The sequence below is a fragment of the Callorhinus ursinus genome, unplaced genomic scaffold, assembly GCF_003265705.2.
Source record: "Callorhinus ursinus isolate GAN/ISIS: 27379988/994484 unplaced genomic scaffold, GSC_fseal_2.0 scaffold106, whole genome shotgun sequence".
NCBI classification, from domain to species: Eukaryota; Metazoa; Chordata; class Mammalia; order Carnivora; family Otariidae; genus Callorhinus; species Callorhinus ursinus.
In genome coordinates this window covers 1,374,171-1,385,734 of record NW_027397168.1, presented here as the reverse complement: position 1 = coordinate 1,385,734, position 11,564 = coordinate 1,374,171, and the positions used below count along the sequence as shown (strand labels likewise).

General features: G+C 38.8%; 1 protein-coding gene across 2 annotated transcripts in view; it reads right to left on the bottom strand.

The window, feature by feature from the left end:
* Positions 1 to 11,564, bottom strand: part of LOC112806529 (uncharacterized) — a 41,765-nt gene that overhangs the window by 18,827 nt on the left and 11,374 nt on the right. The window contains exons 4-6 of one of the 2 annotated variants that reach the window (XM_025849280.2): positions 9,881 to 10,007; positions 9,611 to 9,706; positions 630 to 7,572 (exon numbers count right to left, since the gene is read on the bottom strand). In XM_025849280.2, coding sequence (XP_025705065.1) covers positions 5,699 to 7,572; positions 9,611 to 9,706; positions 9,881 to 10,007 — 2,097 coding nt within the window. In that variant the 3' untranslated portion in view covers positions 630 to 5,698. Of the gene's footprint in view, positions 1 to 629; positions 7,573 to 9,610; positions 9,707 to 9,880; positions 10,008 to 11,564 lie in introns of those variants that run through there. The other variant, XM_073889356.1, reaches the window with a different exon arrangement.

The window sequence follows — 11,564 nt, the reverse complement described above, 5'->3', positions numbered from 1 at the left end:
GCAGAGGGAGGAGGGAGAGAGAGGCGCGCGAAGGGCCAGGGAGGGGAAGGGAGAGAGGGGAGGCCTGGGAAGGAGGGGAAGGCAGGGGGAGGGGAGAAGGAACAGGGAGGGAGGAGAAAACCAAGTAGCGTTGGGGAGGGAAGACGGGCGAGGAAGAGAGGGGGCAGGAAAGAAGTTGGGAGGGAAAATTCCAGAAAAGGGGAGGTCGTGGGTAGAGGCAGAGAAACTCCCCTGGCATCCTGCAGCCCAAGGACCACACTGAGGGGCAATGCCGGGGAGCTTTCTCGCACCCGATGTTCACGCCGAGTTGCCCTCATGCACAGAAGCAACTGACCATAGTAAGAAAAAACACTGACGCCTCTTACTGTTTCCAGTGTGCCGGCTCCTGGACTTGGCATTTTATGATTTATGAACTCAACTGAATCCTCCCAGCCAAGCTACTTGCCACCTAAGGAGAGCGCTGCAGACAGGAGAGGTCACACAGGAGCAAAGTGGGGGTGCTGGGGGAGGAACCAGGTCTCCTGGCTGGGAGCCTCTTACACCATAAACCTGGAATCCAGGTACAAAAGCGCTTGCTGAATGAATGACCACAGAAATATAAAAATCAGCTAGATAATCTTGGGTGGTGACTCATGATTTCTTAACTGGATATTTTATTTTGAGATAAACGTAGATTCACATGCAGTTGCAAAAAATAAATTGGAAACCATACAGAAAGATCCCCCGTATCCTTCATCTGGTTGCGTCCCCAACGGTGACGTCTCGGAATATCAGAACGAGGCTGTTGATGTAGACGTTGCCAAGATACAGAATATTTCCATCACCACTAGGTTCCTCCACGTGGCTCTTTCATAACCACACACCCATTTTTCCTCCAGACCTCATCCTTCCGTAACCCCATCGATAATTTGTCCTCTGCATCCATAATTTTGTTTTCAAAAATGTTATGCAATAGGCTTCTTTTTTCCTCTGCATAATTCTCGAGATTTATCCAAGTTGTTATACATATCAGTTTATTACTTTATTGCCAAATTCTATCTCATGGTATTGACACACCACAATTTGGGTATCACATCTGGGATGTTTCCACTTTGGGGCTATTCCAGGTGTTTTTTGTGTTTGTTTTTTTTTCTCTCTTTTCACTGTGGTAAAATCACATATATTTTGGATATTAACCCTTATCAGATATTTGGTTTGCAAATATTCTCCCATTCCATAGACTGCCCTTTCACTGTTGTTTCCTTATGACAGGTTTTGTGTGAACATAAATCTCTATTTCTCTGTGATAAATGCCCAGGGATCCAACTTCTAGGTCATACGGTATTTGTATTTTTAGTTTTTTCTTATTTAAACAAACTGCCACACTGTTTCCCGAAATAACTGTGCCATCTTACACCCCTACCAGCAATTTACGAGATAAGAAGAGGTTAGGGCACAGCACAGAGGGATGACCACATGAAGACAGAGAGAGAAGGTGGCCATCTACAAGCCAAGGAGAGAAGCCTCAGAAGAAACCTACCTTACCCACACCTCAATTTTATAGAACTGTAAGAAAACACATTTCTGTACTTAAGTCACCCAGTCTGTGGCATTTCATTATGACAGCCCTCCCAAACTAAGGCACCTAGGCAGGTGGGGCTAGAGGCTCTTCCAGAGCTGACCAAGCCCTAAGGGGTCTTAAGTTCCTCTTCTGGGCACAGTCACCATCCCGACCTCACCCAAAGGCTAACAGCTGGGGGCTAACACTCTCTGCCCTTCCTCTTCCCTGAAGGAGAAGCTCTGGGAACCAGATGGTACCAAGGCAGGTACCTGGTTCCTTCAATGCAGAAATACCACTGCTGCTGCTGTCTTTGTGTGTGTGTGTGAAGGGTAAATGGACCCAGGAGAGGGGAGCCTGGGAGGAACTGTGGGGGCTGCAGGCTGAGCCTCTGTTTTTTCCAGAGCCCCTGGATCAGGATCCATACCAGCTAGCAGGTGGGATTTTGGTGATGCTCAGGCAGGTCTGTGGGTCCAGGTGCCCTGCACTTCTGACCATCCCTTAGGATGTCTTATGCACTCCTAACTCATGAGTACTGGTTCCATGATGGGGTTCATTTTTATTTGAATAATCCACAAATGACCTAGCCCAAAAAATGCAGGAGGAGATCAGAGTCAATTTGTCTGCTTGGGGATGCCCTGAGCATCAGAGATGCCAGATAGGGGTCATCCTACTTTCAGGTAGAGAGAGAGAGAGGACCTACTGTCAGACAGCATGACCAATAGTGCAGGCTCTCAGTGCACACGCCACCAGGTGTGGAGTTGGTTTTCAGGAGGACACAAGGATGGGGTGTGGCCCCCTCTACTCCATGAGCTGGGCTGGCATCCCGTTCATGAGGACTCTGCCCTCATGACCGAGTCACCTTCCAAAGACCCCACCAGCATCATATACACTCTTTGGACTTAGCATTCCTCTTTCTCTTTAAACTGCCATAATCCAGGATCCTGACCTCTACTCATTTCAGGTGACTACAAATAATAATTTACTTCTATGTTTACCCAGTGCACACCATGAGCTCTTTCTTAGGCTAGAAAAGAACGGGAGTCTTACTTGCTCCATCTCACCTAAAAACCAATCCCTAATACCTCAAATTTTCCAAAGATTCTACAGCCTATCACCTAATCTTCAGATCAAACTCTGTATTGGTTAAGCTTCTTTAACTGCAAGCAAATGAGCAAAGTCGGTAAAAAATGAAGTACTGGAAGAATAGCAGGTAGTTCGAAGAAGTACAGCCTTAGAAAGCACAAAAACTAGAGTGACCCCAAAGATCTCAGCCATGAGAACACCAGTGTCATCGCTTTAGGGAGCTGCCATTGGATGATACAGACCCAACTGCCTCTCAAACTCCAGAGAGAATCTGATTAGCCAAGACCATCAAAGCCATATGGTACAGTATGTCAGTTGCTCAAAGGAAAAGAAGAGATGGTGTACTCAAAAAAGGAGGAGGCATGGAAAACAGGGCAGAGAAAAACAGAAAAATACATATTTTAAGTTTTATGTTTGATATTACAACTATGAGTTTATATTAGAACACAGATCTGAAAATGGTTTTCATTTAGTATAATACAACTACCCTTCTACGGCTATATACACATTTATAATTCTTTTTTCAACAGCTGCATGTAATTCTATTGAATGTATATACCATAATTAACTTACCCATTTGCCCAATACCCTAATAGTTTCTAATAGAGTTCACCATTAAAAATAATTTTTGCCATTATACATTTACCTACCTTTGTACACTTTGGTTTTTGAGGAATAATGATTCAAACGGTATATACGCACATAAATTTATATAACCGACGGTGGAATTGTCTTGTTTTTGACACAGTCACTAGATATAATCCCTTTTCTATGATTTAAAAATCATTGGGGAAAAAAGTAGATTAACATCACTTTATTTTGCATTTCCTTGATTACGAGTGATACTGGATCATTTCCATTAGCTGCTTTTTCATCTTCTTTGAACTGGCCATTAGCTTTGTCCGTTTTTTTCTACGGAATTCCCAGTGTTACTACTTATTTGTAATAATGCTTTGAATATCAGGAATTATTATCCTTTGTTATACTGGTTTGCAACATTTTCTTTCAATCTCATATTTGTATATTTGACTTTGATATTTTCCACACATAAATGTTATCTTAACGTCAGCTCCTGGGTTATGTGTAATACTTAAGAAGGTCTGCCTCAAAATTATATTGTTTTTCTTGTATTTTAATACTGTACTTAGATCTTTGATCTTTCAGAGCTTCATTAGTGTACAAGGTATACTGTCTTTCCATAGAGCTAATTGTCCCAACACCACTTGATTAATCCATCTTCCCCCCACCGCAATGAAAAATCCTTTTTGTCACACATAAAGGGAGTCTAATAGGACCACCCATCCCCTAGTCTCTATCCCAAAGTAAAGAGAGCCCCAAAGCTCCATTTTCTAGCACTCATGCCCTCTGGATAAGAGATCCCCTCACATGGCCTACTATGCTGCCACAGGTAACAGTCAAAAGAGAGAACCCAAAAGCACTGTGTGCTCCAAGTAAGAGTACTCCTCCAGGGGTGGGGGTATTCTATTTTAGGTAATGAAATGTGGTAACGGTTGCACAAATCTGAACATACTAAGTCACTGAATTGTATATTTTAAATGGGTGGATTGTATGGTATGTGAATTATATCTCAGTAAGGCTGTTACAAACAAACAAACAAAAAACCCTCCACCAGACCCAAAATCACTATTGATAAAGAGTGAAGAGAATGCTCATGATCCTTTTTAAACACTCAATTCTCTCTTCCTGCAACACTGAAAGCATAATTATCTACCTTAGGACTAAATGACTATTCTCATTATGCCCACTCTATCTGACAGTTCCCTGCTTCTAATGCCCATATGTTCTGGGAATAGTAAGGCACTTCTTGCCATCACTCCCTAGCTCCTTCTTTCAATGATTTCTCATCATGGTACATATTGCATACTTATCACATAGTATGTATTTCGACTTTGTCTTCTCCCACCAGGTCTGTAGGGGCAAAAACTTGCATATTTTGCACTCTGCTGTATCCCCGGCACCTAAAAACACGGCCTGGCACATTAGTAAATGCTCAGTTAATGTTAAGTGAGTGAGTACTACATTCCTTACTATAGCACAATTCTATATTCTATAGATGGTCAGAATCAGCTCATCAACTTAAATATATATTGGGATTTTTACTGGACTATCAATAAATTTACATATTTAACACAGGGAGAAATATCTTTGCCAGACTCTTTCTATACAAAGACAGGTCTAGCTTTCCATTTAGTCTACTTTTTAATATTTAAAAAGTAAGTTTAAGTTTTAAGATCTACATTCATAAGCTAACTGTAGGATATGTTTTTGTTTTGGTACCAGTCTTGTCAGTTTCACAGAGTAAGATGGGCAGCTTTACTGTATTTATTTTATGCTCTAGAAGAATTCAAACATCACAGGAATTGTCTGTGCTTTTCTACGGGTCAAAGTGTTAAACTACCTTCTTCTGTTTATTTCATGGCTATTTATCTATTCAAGTTTTCTAGCTTGCTGACTTTAGTTTGTTCTTAATATCTGCCTAATCCTACATTCTACCAAATGCCTTCGTTCCAACTGGCCTGTTCTAAGTGCCAGGAAAAGTGAGAGTCCCTCATCAGCAATGCTACAAGTCCTTGTATATAGTCATACAGAGGGAGTGGTAAGCCAACATGTGACCTTGTTCATCACAGAATCTTTCAATTCTGAATGTGTCCATTTTTCTACTTCCTGGGAAAGCAGAGAGTTCTTTGTCTTCTCTAAAATGTATAGGTTTCTTAGTCAACCTACTAGATTTTACATGCAGCTGAACATGACAGCAAGGAAATCTTTACCTTAATGGCACTAATTATATGTCAAGGGTTGTGTGCTAAGCCCTTTAAATGGATGATCTAACATATTCTTAAAGATGTTTTAAATGGGAAAGTAAAATAGATTTTTATTTTTAAAAGATTAAGCTGGCTACAGTGTTAAAAATGCACTTCAGGGGAAGAGCAAGAGGGATAATGGTTGTAACATTATGGTAAAAATAAAAATGAGATGGGTTCATCTTGGACTATGATGATGGGACATAGACTGGAAAAAAGTGGACAGATCCTAGAGGCATTTAGAAGATTGAATCTAGAGGACTTGGTGGAATGGGGGTGAGGAGGAGGGAATAATTGAGGATGACTCTCCAGTATGAATTCGCTGATGATGAGCAAGATGTACACTCTGCCTGAAGGCTTTCCCACATTCTTTACATTCATAGGGCCTTTCTCCAGTATGAATTCTCTTATGAAGTGTAAGATGGGCAATCTGGCTGAAGGCTTTGCTACATTCCTTACACTCATAAGGTTTTTCTCCTGTATGAATTCTTTGATGTAGAGTAAGGGATTTACGATGGCTAAAGGCTTTCCCACAAACATTACATTCATAAGGTTTCTCGCCTGTATGACATCTCTGGTGACAAATCAGGGATGCTCTCTGTCTGAATGACTTTCCACATTCAAGACACACATATGGTCTTTTGCCAGTGTGGAGTCTCTGATGTTGAACAAGATAGGAACCATCACTGAAGGCCTTCCCACATTCAATACATTCATAAGGCTTCTCACCAGTATGAACTCTCTGGTGTTGAACAAGGTGTGCAATTTGACTGAAGGCCTTACCACATTCCTTACATTCATAAGGTTTCTCTCCAGTGTGTATTTTCTGATGTTGTGCAAGGTGTGCATTTTGGCTGAAAGTTTTGCTGCATTCCTTACATTCATAAGGTTTCTCTCCAGTATGAATTCTCTGATGATGAGCAAGGTGTGTGCTCTGCCGAAACGCTTTCCCACATTCTTTACACTCATAGGGTTTCTCTCCAGTGTGAACTCTTTGATGAAGAGTAAGTGAGCCACGATGGCTAAAGGCTTTCTCACAGATATTACACTCATAAGGTTTCTCTCCTGTATGAATTCTCTGATGTACAGTCAGGGACGAGCCATGGCTAAAAGCCTTCCCACACACATTACATTTGTAAGGTCTCTCTCCAGTATGAATTCTCTTATGCTGAATAAGGCCTATGTGATCAGTGAAAGCCTTCCCACAATCAATACAATCAAACGGTTTCTCTCCAGTATGATAATACCTCCGATGACGTATAAGAGAAGCATTCTGCCTGAAAGCTTTCCCACAGTCAATACATTCATATGGTCTTTTTCCAGTGTGAATCCTTCGATGATGAGCTAGGGATGAACAATCACTAAAAGCCTTCCCACATTCAATACATTCATAAGGTTTCTCTCCGGTATGAACTCTCTGATGTTGAGCAAGATGTGCAAGCTGGCTGAAGGCTTTATTACACTGCTTACATTGATAAGGTTTTTCTCCAGTATGAACTCTCTGATGTTGAATAAGATGAGCATTCTGACTGAAGGCTTTCCCACATTCAGTACATTCAAATGGTTTTTCTCCGGTATGTATTCTCTGATGTTGAGCAAGGTGGGCACTCTGGCTAAAGGCTTTCCCACATTCAATACATTCATAGGGTTTCTCTCCGGTATGAATTCTTTGATGAAGAGTAAGGGTTGAGATTTTGCTGAAAGTTTTCTCACAGTCATTACATTTCAAAAGTTTCTTTTCTCCATAGACTTCCTTGTGCTTTTTAACAAATGAATGTGTTTTTAAACTTTTCTTATCTGTGTCAAAATTATATATTCCCTCTTCGATGGGAAATACCTGCTTTAGATAAGATAATCTTTTCAGATGAAAAACTGTCCCAGATTTGTTAAAGTGGTCTCTCTTCTCAATAAGGCTGTCTATATGAGTGACTGTCTCTTGACTAAAATGTGTCTTCTGACTTATCAGCTCCCTTGTAAACAGGTCTTCACATTTCCAGTTTACCCCTAATGTGGAACATTTAAGGTCACAGCTTGGAAGACTTTCCATTATCATTGCCTGGGATAATTTTTCTTCATAAATGCCCTGGTTTGGAGATAATTCCTTGGTCATCCAAATATATTCCAAATCTGAAAGATATTAAGAAAGCAAATGTCTCCTTTACTTAAGGCTAGAAGAATGGAAACTTCCAAAGTGAAACCATGTGAATCAGTTACTGAAGACCACAGAGGTCTTTGACAATTGTTATATTAAGTTAGGCAATGCAACCATCTTTGCATTTTTGGAATAAACCCTCCTGGCCTCTGGTGTATTATTTCAATATGACTTTTTATTTAAAGTTATGTATCAGTATTCATAATTGAGATTTGTCTGTATCTTCCTTTTTTGATGCTATTTCAGTAAGATTTTGGCATCAAGTGTTATGTTGTCTTCATAAACACAACTTTTTAAAGTTCTCTTTTTTATTTTGTCATGGAACATTTTAAACAATATTGATGATATTTTTCCTTATGGGTTTTACAGAATTTATTTGTGAAACTATTCAGCGTTGTTGCTTCTGTTCTTGGGGGAGGCAGTTCTAAGATAACTTTCTACATTTCTTCAATGGTAACCAGTCTGTTTAAATTTTCTATCTCTTCTGGTGTCAGTTGTGGTAATTTATATTCTCCTAAAACATTACCCATCTCATCTAGGTTTTCAAATTATTTACAGAAAATTGAGGAAAATAGATTCATATTCTTTTTTTATGTATAAGTCTTTTAAATACTTATGCATCAATGGTTACTATTATTTTTGTTTTCTCTCATTTGTTTATATATTTGACAGTTTATATATTTTATTGGTTTTCTAAAGAAGCACCAATTTGATTTTCATTAAATCTACTATTTTCTAGTTCATTTATTCCTATTTTTATCTCCAGCAGTGTAAGTCACTATACATAACTTATTTTAGTTTTCCTTAGACTCTTTTTGTTCTTTTTCTAATATCTTGAGTAGGATGCTTATTTATATTTTTTCTCATTTCTTATTTACTAATGTATACCATTAGGGCTAGAAGTGACCTACCAACATCCTCTTCTTGAACCTATGAGAACTGGAAGCAGGAAAAATCCATACTACAAGTTACAGAATAAACTGTAACCGTCTCACTTGAGGCTGATTCCACTGTAATATGTAATCTATAAACTCTTATCTAGCTTTCATACCAGAAAAACAGCTTTCAAGCAAGGCAAGGAAAAAATAAATTAATTAAAAAAAATAAACTGGGCCAAAAATCCCAATGAGTACAAAAGTGGGCAGATAATGAACAAAGAGAAAGGAGATAATGTTAGTTACCTAATTTACTCATCTTTTATATGAGAATCAAATGATGATGTTTTGAATCTCAAGTGGATGCATTTTATTTTATTTGAGACAGAACATGCAGGAAGAGTCAGAGGGAGAAGCAGACTCCCCGCTGAGCAGAGAGCCCGATGCGGGGCTTGATCCCAGAACCCTGAGGTCATGACCTGAGCCAAAGGCAGACGCTTAACCGACTGAGCCACCCAGGCGCCCCAAGTGGATGAATTTTAAAATACAGATTTAAAAATATATCAAGACATAAGGGTTAACAACTTGTAGGACTAAAAACCTTTTCAATTCAAGGAGTGGGATGGTTTGAAGGGAAAAAAAACCCAGATATAAACAACAAAGCAAAAATCAATAACAAAACAGAAACACTAAAGACAAAAATAATTAAAAGCAAAGGGAAGAGCATAACTATAATAATTGTTAACCTGATAAGCTCACATTTTAAAGAAAATATTTAAACCAGTTCAAAAAACTAAACATAAATTTGTCTAAAGAATTCAGAAATATTGAACATCAGAGATGATTATACAATATGGTACTTGAGAACTAGGTAAACATCATAGAACATAACAAGAGTTCACAAACAGATCGGGGTATCTGCAGGAAATAAGTAAAGGTAAAAATGGCATGTCATACCACTGGAGAACATCTATTTAAAATATAGTGTTAGAACAAAAAGTTTCAATTTGAGACGGATTTTGAGAGGTGTTTTCCAACAAGTATCAGAGAAGGAACGTCTTTTTTTTCTTCTTTTTTTTTTTTTTAGAGAAGAAACATCTTGAGAATAGTTTCCCCAACTCTAGTTATCTGCACTTACCTGGGCAGAGACCTCCTGTCATCTCTCCTTTCATCATCCAAGGCTCTTTACCTTGCTCCAATAAGGCAATCACATCTGGTTTAGAAATGCAAAGACCTGCATATAAGAAAAGATAAGAAAATTGGCTAGGCTGTAGATATTGCAGAGCTATGACCCAGTCCAAATGGTATTGAGAGAAAAGGGATATTGTAGGGAAATGCTGATAAAGGCATAAAAAAAGACTACTGAGGTGAAAAGACTCCAAAATGGGGAGGAGGAAGATACTCTTACCCAATGAAAGCAGGTTCCTATAGTTCTCTAGCATCACTTTCTTATACAAAGTCCTCTGAGCAAGATTCAGCCATTCCCATTCGTCTTGGGAGAAGTCTATGGCCACATCCGTGAAAGTCACTGAATCCTGAAATGACACAAAAATAATCTTGCTAAATCTTCATGCCATTACGTAGCTGGCTCTAGGGGTAAAGGGCTATGCTGTTTACACTATGGGGGGAAGAAAAAACCAAACACGGTGGGTAAGTAATTACACCAGGGTATAAATCATCCAGGTCATACACTTGGCTACTGGACAACTTTTCTGCCTAGTTATATCATCCATATTAGGAAAAAGAAAAAATATGAGACACACTCTCTGCTCTTCAAACATTTACAATTTTATAGTGGTGAGAAGATATTCTCATTAAGAAAAAATGTTGACTGAAGACAGAACATCAAGTACTAAATTGCAGTTGGCCCTTGAACAACACAGGTTTGAACTTCACAAGTCCACTTCCATGTGAATTTTTTTCAGTAAATAAGTACAGTACTGTAAGTGTATTTCCTCTTCCGTATGACTTTAACAATTTCTTTTCTTTAGTTCACTTTATTGTAAGAATATAACATAATACACATAGCATACAAAATACATATTACTCAACTGTTTATATTTTAATCAGTAAGGCTTCTAGTTAACAGTAGGCTATTAGTAGTTATATTTGGGGGGAACAAAGTTATATGTGGATTTTCAACTATGCAGGGATCAAAGCCCCCAACCCCCATGTTGTTCAAAGGTCAACTATATTTTATCTATGTTAGGAGCTAGACCACTTTTAATTCCTTTGGGACTGTGGGGGAAAGTTTCAAGGAAGGATGCTGACCTGACGAACATGATTTCAACCTCCACAATATATTCTAAGAAATCTTAGTATTCTGAGATGTTAAGAGGTACGTCTAAAAAATGAAAGAGAAAAAAATGCCTAGCAATACTTTTTCCTTGTCACATAAAAATATATTTGCATTAGGAAAACATATTTGGAAAGTTGGTTTTTTTTAATCTGCTGAGAAGTACCAAAAGAGATCATATGAGATGAGCACAACCTGTTTTGTTATATGGGCTGAATTTCCTAACCAACCAGGAAGAGATACCAGTCATCCATTTTGTGGTTGCTGGCAGATTTTCCATTTCTTACTTTGTGATTTCACTTATATCAACCTTTAAGAATGAGTTTTGAATAAACACCAGTTGTGAATAAAGCCAGAGAAAAAGCTCAGATTATTCCAAAGAATTCAGGCTCTGGCACTGACTAGCTAGGTGATCTTGGCAAAGTTAATAACTGCACATGCCTGTTTCCCCACACACAAAAAAATGGGAATAATTTTGGTAGCTACCTCACAGCTGCATTGTGCGAATCAAATGAGGTAACAGTCACGGTACCTGGCTAAGTGCTCAAGTATTGTTAACAAAGACAACAATGAAGGGGGATAGGAAAGAAGGAACAGGAGGGTGAGGCCAAGCACAGGTGAAAATATTTGGTTTAACACTTCAACAAAAGTTTCACTTGTTTTATTTTACCTAATTTCAATATACTATAGTAGTTAAGAACATGGTCTCTGAAGCCAGACTATGTTCAAATCCTGTTCTGTTCAGTAAGCTGAAGATACTAGTTTTGCTTTCAACCTTTGGAGAGTTTTTTTTTTT